This window comes from Paroedura picta, chromosome 2 (assembly GCF_049243985.1).
Source record: "Paroedura picta isolate Pp20150507F chromosome 2, Ppicta_v3.0, whole genome shotgun sequence".
NCBI classification, from domain to species: Eukaryota; Metazoa; Chordata; class Lepidosauria; order Squamata; family Gekkonidae; genus Paroedura; species Paroedura picta.
The window spans coordinates 151,491,918-151,505,734 of NC_135370.1; the positions used below are offsets into that span (position 1 = coordinate 151,491,918).

At 42.3% G+C, this 13,817-nt stretch overlaps 1 protein-coding gene across 33 annotated transcripts in view; it reads left to right on the top strand.

The window, feature by feature from the left end:
- NRXN3 (neurexin 3) overlaps nucleotides 1-13,817 on the top strand; it is a 1,515,064-nt gene that overhangs the window by 137,886 nt on the left and 1,363,361 nt on the right. For 31 of the 33 annotated variants that reach the window (XR_013228547.1, XR_013228548.1, XR_013228549.1 and 28 more), the window contains exon 4: nucleotides 5,114-5,143. The exons of the other annotated variants lie outside the window; for them this stretch is intronic. Coding sequence is in view for 27 of the 31 variants with exons in the window: in XM_077323384.1 (XP_077179499.1) it covers nucleotides 5,114-5,143 (30 nt within the window). In the remaining 4 variants the exon portion in view is untranslated. The remainder of the gene's footprint in view (nucleotides 1-5,113; nucleotides 5,144-13,817) is intronic. 33 annotated transcript variants of the gene reach the window in all.

Genomic DNA, 13,817 nt, shown 5'->3' on the forward strand with positions numbered 1-13,817 from the left:
TGGCCCTTAAGCACTTTGTGCAATTAGCAACACTTAATTCTTTACTTTCACATGAAAAGTGGAACTGTACACTTCTACCTCCCCCCCCCCCCCAAAAAAAAGAGAGACAACTTTAATTCCTGGAAATGGTACTTAATGCAATTAAAACTAACCTTTTAAAAGAATTTATGAATAAGTGGCAATCACATTGTGCTGCAAACTCTGAGATTTAGGCTGCCCTGCCTCCAAAGGTCACATTGTCTTAATAGATGCATCTGCTTTCAAGCATGAAGGTCAGTGTTAATTTTGTGCTTTCTCATTCAGATCCAAATTAAAGTTAAAATAAAGTGCCAAGGACTTCAGATGGACAACTCAGATCATTTTTACTTATTATAAAATTTATATGGCACCCTTGCATTTAATACAAAGTTAGTACATTAAAACATTAAAAACCACTTTGCACCTTGTCCAGAACATAGTCCTCACAGGAACATCATAAAGAGCCCATATTTGACATGTGTTTTGGAAGCTACACTGGCTTCCATTTGAATTCAGGATCAAGTTTAAGATATTGGTACTCACCTTTACTGTCATCCGGGGCTGGGCCCAGCATACCTGAAGGACAACCTCTTTGACTATATTCTCTAGAGCAGTGGTCCCCAACCTTTTTATCACCGGGGACCACTCAACGCCTTTTACTGAGGCCCGGTGGGGGGGGGTTAGTTTACTCCTCTACTCTCAACCACTGCCCTAGCGCTCTCTGATCGCTATGGTAATGTTTAAACATCCCTTCAAAATAAGATACAGACATGCCACAACAATGAAGTGTGTTGTAAAGGGCTGGGGGGGGGATGAAGTAAAGGGACGGGGGGGGGGAAGAAGGCGTCCTTCGCGGCCCACCTCCAATTAGTCGAAGGACCACATGTGGTCCGCAGCCCACAGGTTGGGGATCGCTAATCTAGAGCACTCCGCTCTGCAAACACCAACCAGTTTGTAGTCCCTGGCCCCAAGGAAGTATGTCTGGCCTTAACCAGGGCCAGGACATTTTCAGTTCTGGCTCCTACTTGGTGGAATGAGCTTCCGGAGAAGATCTGAGCCCTGATGGAACTGGCACAGAATGGGCTTGTAAGACAGAGCTCGTCTTGCCGAGCATTTGGCTGGGGCTAGTGATCCAATGACATCCCTTAAAAGAACACCCCCATGTCTACATCTTCACCTGGCAATAGACAATCTGAGGAACAGCATTAGAAATACTAGCTGAAATTGATGTTGCTGTTAGTTATTGATCGTTTTAAATGGTTTTAATATGCATTATTTGCATTCTTTTAATTTTCCTATCATTTTATTTGACGTTGTACACTGACCTGAGCTGGCTTACAGGGAAGTTAGCAAATAAATGAAATAAAAATTACTGGCACTCACACTGTACAAGGAATATTGTTAATGGACCATTTCACACTTGTTATTTTTCCAGGATCATTGTACACATGTGAGTTATTCTGGACGATACATGCAAGTATTTATTGGTCATTCACATTTTAACAATTCCTTTCTAACTTAGCCATTCTCAGCAGTGAAAAAAAAACCAAATATACAGTTTCATTGAAAACTGTGTGTTAGATTAAAATCATGCTGTAGAGGACAATAGTTAAACCTTTTGATCTGTATGCTGTAATGAATACAGGCAGACAACAGATGGGAGGCCTTTCTTCCCAAATCTGTCAAAAGTGATCTTCCATGAAAGGCTTTTTCTTTGTCAGAAATAGGAATAATGGGGCTCTGACTAGAGGGCATTCCTGAGGAGGCCTCTAGGCATGACTCAAGCTTCCCCACAAAAAAGACAACTGAATGCTAGAAGGAACTGTACAAATCTTCTAGGTTTAAGTAGGATTTTGTATCATGAATATTTAATAATCAGTGGGGGGGATTCCCACATGCGACCTTCCCCTCTACAGGTGTGACCACAGAAGACAAGAAAAATGGACATTTCTCTGTGGTTTGCCAACTGGCCTAGAGAAAAATGTCCTGCTTCTTTAATAGAGGAAAGATATGATGTTATTCACCTTCATGTCATAAAAATCTTCACCATTTACACATATTAAGACTCTATTAAAGGGACAAGAGCATTTTTATCCAGGCCAGTTGGTAAGCCTAGTTGTATCTGTTCACAGCATACGGTTTCTCGGTCTCATTTTGTCTTTCCATTTGTACATCCTTCGGGCAGTGTTGTCTATCAGTCTTTCTTGGGGTACAAAATAGAAACAGTCCAAGTTTCAAACCGCAGCCAGATCTTACAGCTAGGTGCAGTGGTAACATGAATGGGGCCTTGGATGTAAAAACGTATGATAAAAGTACTACTCAGTTTTTTTGCCGGGGGAGTTACCTTTTGTCTCTGTTCAGGAGTCTTTTCTCGCCTGTGCCAATGATTGGAATGGGGATTGCCCTCTTTTCTGCTCATACATAAAGATTTACAGATGATCCATATGCCAACAACTTGCAAATGAACCCCTGGAAGCACCTAGAGGCTCTCATGAACTAACAGAATACTGGCAGAATCACTTGGGAGATCTAGTTTCTTACATCTAGTACAACATTTGTGCTTGTGCTAGAGTTCTTGCACAAGGAGAAATGGCATGAAAAGAATATGGATTTTGACTGAATATGCACGGGGTGGGAAGGCTGGGCTGGCGGTGGCAGGGCAGCGGGACTAATCCCTGCTTGTGCATGACGTTGCCACCATCCCGGCTGCCTCCCAGCCCTGGCCAGAATCAGGGCCTCTGATGGCCCATAGTCAGGGAAAGCAGATTCTTCCGTGTTCCCTTTTTTTGCTGTGGCCACCAGCAGAGGCCCAGCTGGGGCAGCCCCATGTACAAAGGAAAAGCTGGGTTTTTGAGGCCTGGCTCCTCTTCCAACCTACAGTGTCCTGCAGGGACACCAAATGCCCTGTTTGGCTTCATGGAGCTGCAGAGCCAAACGGGGTGTTTTCCCACCCCCATGAAGGTGGGATAGCGACATGCCACTATCCCACCATTGTGCAGTGGGACCCCCATGCCCCCCACTTGCCACCGCTGCTGCGAGACACAGTGGACTCTTCCTGCCCCGGAGCTGTTTGTGCATGCACAACTTTGGGGCAGACCATGTGTGCTGGCGTATTTTATCTCCTGTGCATTCACGGTCATAATATGACCTTTTTCTGGGCATTCCAATATATAGGAAAGAAGGTGCTAGGTGTTGCATAAGAAGTTGTGTAACCAGAACTGCTCTAAATGGGTTTATGCACAAGTTCTTGCACATTTCTGAATCCAAGCCACTGACTCTATCATTCATGGCAGACCAATCAATTATAATATTTAATTCCCTATAATATAATATGATACACAAGTAGGGCAAGAAGAGTTGTCTTTTATATACCACTTTTCTCTTCCAGAAGGAGTTACAATCGCCTTCCCTTCCTCTCCCAGTGAGATAGGTGGGGTTGAGAAAGCCCTAATATCCCTGCTCTGTGAGAACAGCACTATCAGGGCTGTGACGAGCCCAAGGCTACCCAACTGGCTACATGTTAAGCAGGGAATCAAACTTGGCTCGCCAGATTAAAAGCCACTGCTCTTAACCACTACACCAAGCTGGCAAGTTCTCCGGAAATCCATTCGTGGTTCTAAAATGCGAAGAACGTAACTGTGGCTGACACTGGATTATTTAATAGTGCTTCTGTAATTTGAAATTGGCTACTGGACATCAATTGTTTAGTTGCAGCAAATTCTTTTTAACAATGGAAACAAGTTGTAAGATGATAAGTCTTACTATTACTATATTATCACTGCTACTCTTTTTGCATCCCAACTGGGTGTCATAAAAACGTAGAACCTCTACCAAACCTCTGGTCTATCATTGTTTCAACATCTCTGTATTTATGATCAATGTGATAGTTCATCACATCCCTGGAACTCAACTGCTTTTATAACATTCATTGGAACAAAACCAGCAGTTGATGCTTTTTAAGACATCTGTGGAAGAAGCAGTCATAAATGGACTAATGGTGTCCCCAAATGAAGTTTAAAAATATGGCAAACAATTTAACGAGAGAGAGAAAGAGAGAGAGAGGAGAGAGAGAGAGAGATCCAAATCAAAACAAATCTGCTTCATTTTTTTTTATCAGAGGCAAAATACCCCATGATTGCTAAACCTGCTGTTGCTTATACCACCCCCAAATCCTTCATAATCTTTAGCAATTTAAACATTTGGATTCAGATTTTTACTGTTATTACACATATTAATCCCCTTTGGAAAGGAATTCTTTTGGATGAACATTTCCTTTGGATGATCTGGGTTTTAAATTTCTAATATGGTAGAAGAACAAGAAGAAGTAAAAACACTTATCAAAACCACGGAATTGTTGATTGAAAAACCTGAGGGATTCTTCTTGAACCAGCAGCTTTCAAAATATTGATCACATGCAGCATGTCTGATTAAAGATATTCAGTAAATGGACATAGCTGTGTGGTTGTGTGTGTGTATCTGTGTATCTATATTTATTGTTTGCGTGTGTATGAAATATGTCCCTGTGTGTATGTAGGTAGCACTGAGTGCGTTTGTGTGCACATGGGCACACTAGTGTACCTGTATGTGTGTAGTTGAAATGCCCTGGTATTGAATTTGGAAATAAAAGCTACGGGAGTCATATGATATGGGTACAGCAATGGCTTAATCAGTGATATGGGCTAAATTTATGGCTAGATACCCAGGCAGTTTAATAAAAATGTGAATAATTACCAGTATTACCTTAAACTGGAGTGTCTCCTGATTGCCTTTCATATGTTTAACACAGTCTGTGACTATGATTATGACTGTGGTTATATTCCATTCCATTATAGTCAGTGGGTGTTTTCTTACTGGCATCAATAGGATGTTACTGATATCCTTTCTGTACCTTCAGACCAAACTATCCCCTCTTTGATAGGGGAAGCTATGGTGTATGCATGCACAGAGTGTGATAACCATACTTACTGCTTAAGTATGTGATTTTCTCCAATATTCTTGGGCTATATAAATGGACAGATATATGTGTTGACTTATATTGTCTTTCTTTTCCCTGCCTTATTTTCTTTATCACTTCCTTCCTTTCTCTTTCTCAAAGGACTTTCCCATATGATGATGGGTGAACAAGGTAGGTCTTCTCTTTCCTACTGAATGTGACCATGACGACCCATGCTTCGTCCTAATTAGGGCTTGGCTTGCATAAGCCCACCCATCCAAAGCAGCAAAACTGCTTTGTGTTCTCCTTCCCCACCTAACCTGTCCATCACATTTGCTGAACTTGGGGCTGTATGACCAATGCTTGAGAGAATGATCTTTGGAAGTTTGGTGTTTTGACATGCTGAATATAACATTTAAAGAAAAACAAAGAAACATTGCTTCTTTTCATATCCTTTCTTTTATAAATTACTGGCATAGTGAGCTTACCCGCTTGGTAAATATAGCCTCCAGAAGTCTGACCGTCTTTTCTGGGCAGTTTTCATGACATGATCCCAAATTCTTGCATACCTTGATGTCACTTTGCAGCCAAAGGTCCTTACTGTTTTGAATCTGCAAAATTAAATTATTTAAATATGTATGGAGTACACTGTTCCATCAGGTAAATTTTTGTAACCCGAGGCTGGCGTGCAAAAGGACTGAGCTCTGAATCACAGACCCTGTCCCTGTAGTTCAACACAGATGTTATACATTGTGTGTTATACATTGATTGAATCGGGCAGAATGGGCTCATTGGTTTCTTGCTGGGCACCCAATGGGGATGTAAGGTTTGTAGATGAAGGAGAAATGTATATATAGAGAGGAAAACAGAAAGAAGCTGCTATGGCCAGATTTGTAGGTCTTTTGATCCACAGAAAGATCATAGTTCTATCTGGATATGGCAGGTACAGGGGGATCATTTATTGAGTTTGATGGGAGACAGGTAGTGCCTTGAACTGGACGTTGGTACTGTTAAGCTTTTGGTTTCAGGTACAACTGCCCCTGCTAGTTAACATGTCTTCTGCATATTAGAACTAATGTATATCAGAGAGTGGGTTGGATCCAGCAAGCTTTTCCTGCTGGTTAAAAATGAAAGACCATTGAGTGTATGGGACCTCTACGGACCAAAGCTATGCAGGATAGGGGTGGCAATAAGGAAGGGGATTGGCTGAGATTGAGTGAAAATCTGGCCGGATCAAACCTAGCAAATAGAAATTCCCGTTGCAACCGTAGTAATACACTTGCCCAGCCAAATGTCCCATAACCCCTCAGTTTTACTTTCTATTTTTTAAAATCCCCTTTTCAAAATTATTCTTAGCAAAGGACAACATGGCCTTTACCTTCTCTTTTTGGAGTTGCTGGTGCTAAAAAAAAGATCTCAGCGTGAAATAGAAAGGGCTTGTTGTTAGTTGCAAAGTCGTGTCCAACCCATCGCACTCCATGGACAATGATCTTCCAGGCCTTCCTGTCCTCTGCCATTCCCCGGAGTCCATTTAAGAAAGGGCTTATCATCACAAATACCTTCTTCTGGTAACCAGATCTACCTGTTGCTTTCCCAATGCCCCATAAGCCTAATATGCATCACAGTGAAGAGATGCTTTCTGCTTCCTGCTGAATTCATTTCCAAACATGTCATGGACAGCATGCTGTGTAATCTGCACACCTAGCCTGGAATACTGATGAATGGCACTGGTCAATAGGAAGTGATGTGACAGGGCACTAGATAACTGGTGCTGCACTGAAGTTTTAAGATGGTCTCACAATCTGGGTTTTCTGCCAGGAGGCCTGATCTCAGTTCCTATGACTATTGTCATTACATCCAAGGCATATTCCTCGCTATTTATAGCAGTTGGCTAGGCTCCAGGCAGTTTTCACTTGCTTTCCACCCCCTGCTTCAATGTTCAGCTGGTATCATTGACTAGATAGTCAAGTGTGATAAGCTGCCATTGAGTAAACCGTGCACTTAGAAAGCCCCAGCTACCTGCATCTGGATATAAAAACTGAAGTCAGTAGGAAGTCTACAGAGGAACAAAATCTATGAGAATATTAGGCATTTCTAGCTAGATTCCTGCATGAGTGTTATAGTAATATATTCATATCTACAGAGCTCATGATGCAGTGCCTGTTTAATACCATATGGCAGCACTTCTCTGTTGATTGCAAGCTGCAACTCATTTGAAGAGATTCCTAGAGCTAGAAGCAGCCTTATAAGCCAAATATTCCTATTATCCTGTGCAATGCAGGAAATTCAAATCTAGGGCATTCCTGACAGATGGCTGTCCAGTCTCTGCTTGAAGACTTTCAGAAAGGGAATGCCCGCTCCCCCAGGTAATGGGTATAATCACTGACCTACTCTTTAACTATTAGGGATTGTCTTCACAACTTCAGATGAAGTCTTGATGCTTACGCATGTTAGATCTAGCCTTGCCCTCTGGAGCAGCAGAGTACAAGTCTTTGCACTCTTTCAACATGACAGCCCTTGAGGTGTTTGAAGAGTGTGATCTCCCCTCTGTCTTCTGTTCTTAAGGCTAAACACTTCCAGTTCCTTCAGCCTTTCTTCACATTATCTTAGACTATCTTTGATCAATAATCATGGTTTTCATCTTGTTTCCTCTTGCCTAGTGAATGGCCTAGGAAGGACTGACCTTTGACATTTTGCTACCTTGCCCTTTTATCATCTCATTGGGTCAAGCCATTGTGGCTGTACTTCACTATTCTTTCCTATTAATTCTCTCAATTTTTCCATACTGATGAATATTTATATAGTATGTGTGAACTGCTAACGCACTAGTATGAATGGGTGTGCCTATACATACATATTATATACAGTGGCCATATAATATAGCAATACAGTGTGTATTTGTGTATCCAGAAAGACTACACAATTTTATTCATCCTACACCATATACTGGTAGGTGGAAAATATTGAACAAATATGTTTCCACAGAATATCCCTTTCCCTTCCCCCCCCCATGTTTTGAGTTCTTTTTTGTGTTTTTAATTGGATGTGCAGTGCTGTGTACTGCTGACATGCTGCTATTGCATGACAGTTTAGTTTTTTCCCGTATGCAGTGGGAGCAAAAAAACTGAAATGGTGCTTATATCTGTGCTGCATGGTTTGTGATTCCCACATTTTTACTTTTAATGCATGCTTTTGCAGTGTTTATTCTTTTGTGTTGTGCTTATGTGCTTATTGACTTTTGGTGATGTGGACAGTGATCTAATTTTATTTGTTTTTACATTTTTTATCCTTCCTACTCTTTTCTCTTGCCTTCTCCCTGGTGGACACTTCTCCGTACCTGTGCTTATGTGGACATACAACTTCATACCTTATAGGTAGAAGTAAAGGTATAGATCATATTTCTTTCAAAAAGAACCACTCTGTTTATTAAATGATTGTTAAATGTTTGGATGTTACCTGTAACATATTTTAGAAATGCGTTTGCTCCCTACCATTGCTTCATATTTAAGAAAAAATCCTTTTGCTGAGTCAGATCCCTTGCAATTATGAATAGATGCTTTTCCTAATTTATGGCTACTATAAGATGTTTGGTAACTGCAAATATGAAGGATGTTTGGTTATCCCATAATATATATGGATGCATGGGGAAACCAGTTGTCATTCTAGTACTGTGGCCACTTTTGGAAGTTCTTAATTAGGTTGTAGTAACATGAAATGAGGCCGTCAGTAGTTGGCATGCTCAGTAGGCCTTGGCTATTCAGTTATGTCAAGTATTTTGACCTTCAAAACAGAGCTCTTCCACCAGGTCTTTGGTTGAGGCCAGTGCCAGCACTAGAAACAGCATGGCCCCTCCTCAGGCTCAGTTGTATTACATCTACACCCACTATTACATCTACACCACTATGGAGGTCTGCTTGGGGGGGATTTTTTAGGCCGCCCATCTTTTGTGATTGTAGGGGGCTTTTAGAGTCCAGGGTATCATGGATTTCATATGAGGGTTTTAAGTTGTAAGCTGCCGCGAGTCTTTGGAAAGCGGTGGGATATAAGCCTAAGAATAATTCTGTTTTATTGGTGTTGTGCCACAATATGGAATCAATGGAAGGTGGGAAGGACCATGAAACATAATATGCCTATTTCATGAAGGACAAGTAACTCAAAGCCTGTTGCACCTAGGCAATGGGCGCTAGCGGTGGGAGGGCACGACTGGTGTGGCATTGCCCTACCTGAGGTCAATGTTGGCAGCTTGTGAGGAGGTGAAAGCAGGCAGCCATGCTAGTGGGTGGCTGGCCAAATCAGTGGTCTGGCCAAGGCGGCATGGCCAATGTTGGTGGGAGGTGGCTGGCTGGCTGGATCAGCAGCCTGGCTGTGGCTGCGTGGCTGATGTTGGTGGCAGGCAGCTGACCAGATCAGCATCATGGCCAGGGCGGTGCAGGAGCGCTCTCCCCCATGGCTGAGGAGCGACTTGCAGCAAGGCTGTGAGCGTGCCTTCAGGCTGGCTCCTTGGGATAGGCACTCCATGGGCCGGCCCAATCCGGGCACGCTTGGATTGGCCCATGCAAATGGAAGCGGTGTCTGGACACCCAGACATGTCCCAGACACCACTCCACCCATATTAGAGCCACTAATGGTTAGGATGACTTGTGGTGTGGTTCTAAACAAAGTTATACCCTTCTCAGTCCATTGACTTGGTGCAGCTCTGTTAGAATTATGCTACTAGATATTGTAATCTAGGAAAAGAAAATATGAAAAGGATCCTGAAATGTATGGATTATGGAATTTAAGTGAGGAAACAATGGTATGTAGTAGGAGTTAACTTTGTTACAGGGAATGATTCATTTGGAAGAGACCTAAGTTAAGAGACTGTAGTAGAAGGACTGTACCTCTCCTAATTATTCTTACGAAGGCCAATGAAGTAAGGTATGTGGCTTCAGTTTTCCCATTGGCAGTAAAAGGGCAGTAATCCATCCCTTATCAGAGCTGTTAAAAACGCAAAACCAGGTTATGTGTGTCATAGACCTTCTTTTGGAGTAAGTGGGTAGAAAAAAGGCTCAGTTCAATTCCCACCCAAAACAAAGGGGAGAAGATAGTGCAAGTAGGATTTCATGCATTTTTACCTCTGTGTGGAATATTTAACATTTAGCTATGATCATGGTGGGAAAGAGGTGTGTGCTCCAGTATTTCTCAGAGAATGTGACCACCCAGATAAATATTGTAATGAGGCCTAAAGAATAAACAGGAAACAATGAGCTAGGTGAGCCTTTTGAGATAAATCTCATTGCAAATGTTATGTTTCCTGAATGCTTCACCTGCATACTTGTTTCATTAAGCAAGCTCAAGTTACATTTATTTCGCACAGGTTTCACCTCTTCTTCCCAAAATGTGTTTGATGTTTCTTATGTTCTCAGTAGCATGATGCTACAAACAATTAAAATTATTCATCTGTTTGGCTGCTATCTTTTCTTCTCAGGTTGGCAAAGAAATAATAAGGCAGGGCAATAATGTAAGACGGTTTGTTGGCAGCAACTCCTATGACAGATTCCATGGCAATGTATTTTTGCTGTCTTTTGTAACACGTTCTCCTTCCTGGCTTTTGAGCTATCCACCTTGGGAAAGAGATCATTTTAGTTCAGCATGATTTCTAAGATATGGAAGATTCTTTGAAGTGATACCTCCAAACCAGATCCACATCTGAATGGACAAAGGCTGATTTAACTCCCATGGTAATAATAAAATAAAAAATATATAAAATATTTAAATAAAATAAAAGTAGTACTGTGCTAGGTGATCATTCAAAAGACATCGTGTGTAGTAGACAATAAAAGGAATTCCAATTCTTAATAATCCACTCTTGGAAAGTGTATTTAAAGTATTCAGAGAAACAATGCAAAATATACTTAATCTTCCATTGCATGGATTAATTTCTTGACTTCTTCAGGGTTGCTGTCTCTGGCTTGGGAAATTCTTTGAATATTTAGCAGTGAAGCCTGGGGAGGGAAGTGAACATGGATATGATGAGTCTACCTCCTAAAGCTGCCATTGTCTCCAAGGGGAATTGATCCATGTATTCTGGAGATGTAGTTTTGGGAGATCTCCAAGCAACTCAAATGGTGTGTAATTATTTAGTTGGATTTGGGAAAGGAGGTCAAAAATAAATATTGAAATAATTGGCAATGACTGAAGACTCCTCCCAAGAAGAACATTTTCTTTTTAAAAAGCAGTTAATCAAAATAGGCATTTCTGGCTTCTGTGATTTAAACAAGCCTTATGATTGCATGAGAGGTCTTCAAGTGAAAAAGAAGCAGAAACCAGATTTGGGCTTACTGTGAGGTGCCAATTCTTTTGCACAGAGTAAAGTGGAAGATGAGCATTAAAGAGACATTATGTAGAGTACATTTCCGAACCCCACTAAGTAAATGATGACAAAACAGATCATAAATAAGCAACTTCTTATTTGCTATTGAGCTTGAGTTAATGTCCAGTCACGTTCTCTTGTATCATTTGTTCTCTTGACAGCTTCTGGTTAAGAAAATGATAATTGGCCTTTGTGTTATGTTCCACACTAAATGCCCACATTTCTTCAGTGCTTTTTACATTTTATGATCACTCTTGGTTTGGCTCAAACATTCATGCACATAGACTTCAGTTCTCACATTGCAGAACATATGTGACTTTTCCACTTACAAATTCATGAACAATGCAAAGTGGGAAGCCTCTGAAAGGTAGCCAACCAGTTTTATCCCCAGGGAAATTGAACTGTTTTCATTGTTAGCAAGCCAGTCTCACATTCCCTCCCTTGACTATGTAGGAGGAGAAAAACTCCCACTGGGAGCTGTTCAGATGTAATGGCAGATGGTAAGCTGGGGAGTCCCCAGTTCCAACTTTGACTAAGATATGAATTTGCTATGTGGCAGTGTAGGCAAGCTACTATGCACTCAGCCTCCATACGTTCTTCTGCATCATGGGGGTAACAGTGGCTTCCCAGACAGAGTTGCTGAAAGGATTGTGTATGAGTAATTAGGACTTACCTATACTATATACTGCTCCCAGCTTTATCCCAGATCTGGTCAAGCAGATATAAGCTGGAATTTCCAAGTGAAATGTAACTTTCAAAATGTGTAGGGGCCAATTTAGAGCAGGACAACAATATGTTTAGAATATAGAATTAAACCTTCTACTCCCTTGCCATTTTTCTCACCAGACCTGACCTGTGAGAACTGGGGAAACATGTGAGTAACCCATCAGCTAATACGAGCTCTCCAGGCTGTTTCAGGTCTGGAAATTGGTGCAGGAGGTGTCATGAACCCCTCTGTGCCAGACTCAAGAGCAGATTCCTCAGATGATGACCATTGTGAGCCAAAGGCAATTCTAAGGGGAAATTGGAAGTCCCAGAAGATATCCAACACTCTACTGGACCCCACCAGACATGAAGTCTCTTCCAAATCTAGAGCCCCATCCCTAAGCATTAGCTGAAGGACCTGCCCCTTAAGGTTTAATTCCGGGCAATACCGACAATATGTCAGAATCCAAAAGCAGACAGTCCCTTACCTTGTAGAGCCAGATCCTGGAGTATCAATTTTCAGGTTCTTCACCCACCCAAGCAAGAGCTACAGAGATGGGGGGAAGAGCCAGGAGGAGGCAATTCTGTGATGAAGAAGTTCCAGTTGCTGAGCCAGATCACAACCTAGGTGCACTTGATGCTTTTCAGGATTTGGGCTCAGTGAAACCCTGGCCAGAGGAAGCCCAAGAATAGGTGAGACCTCTTGCCCTCCTGGGTACTTAAGCCCTGGGCTACAAAGGGGGCCTTGTTGACTAGTTTGAATAGTCAGTTTCCTTCCATCTTACCTATGAAACCAGACCCAGTCACCTGTATCTGCTTCAAGCCCTTGCTATTGGAGGTAGAACAGTAAACCCCCATGCCTTCATTCTGGGGTCATAAATTGGAATTGGGCCCCTGTGAACGTGGGGATCTAAATTTCAGCAGAACATGTTTGCTTGACAGGATATGGGGTAGATTCTAATAGTAAGGCCCTGTTGAATGCTTTAAAGCAGTGGTCCCCAACCTTTTTATCACTGGGGACCGGTCAATGCTTGACAATTTTATTGAGGCCCGGGGGGGGGGGTAGTCTTTTGCCGAGGGACGTTGCCACCACCTGAGCCCCTGCTCCACTTGGCTTCCTGCTGGCGCCACTGATTTCCCACTGCCCGCTGGGGGGCTCTGCCAGCAGCAGCTGTGCAGTGCCTCACCGAGGGGGAGTCCCAGCCATGGCGGCCACTGGAGAGCACCAAAGGTGAGCTGGCAGCAGAGTGGCAGGGCAGCCCCCAAGGCAGCAGCCAGGGAGGAGGATGAGGAAGAGCTGCGGCCCGGTACTGACTGATCTATGGACCAGTACCAGTCCCTGGACCGGGGGTTGGGGACCACTGCTTTAAAGCATTGTATAAATTTTAAGTGTTATTGCAATTACTGATAATAGTAGTGCTCTAAGTATGGAGTCTTAAGCGTTTGTGAATGAAATCCTAAAGGCAATGTAACTGTATGCATACTCAATACAAATTGAACTCAATGTGACATAAAATTTTGTCTTGATTCCAGTGAGAATTAAGCACATCTACATTTTTCTAGTTTATATCATTCTGCCCTGGTGCACAGAGCAGAAGGAACCGTAAAAACTTAAGTGCTCACTGCTTGGGTTATGCGTGTATGGTGGTGGTGATGATGATGATGATGATGATGATGGAGGTATATCCCTTGGGTTTCCTACAGTGCAGCAAATTTATCCAATCTTTGTGGAACTGAAATCTGGTTGGGGATGTTCATTTGTGATGGTAGACTGAGGACTGATGGATATTTCTTTTCTGCAGGGACATA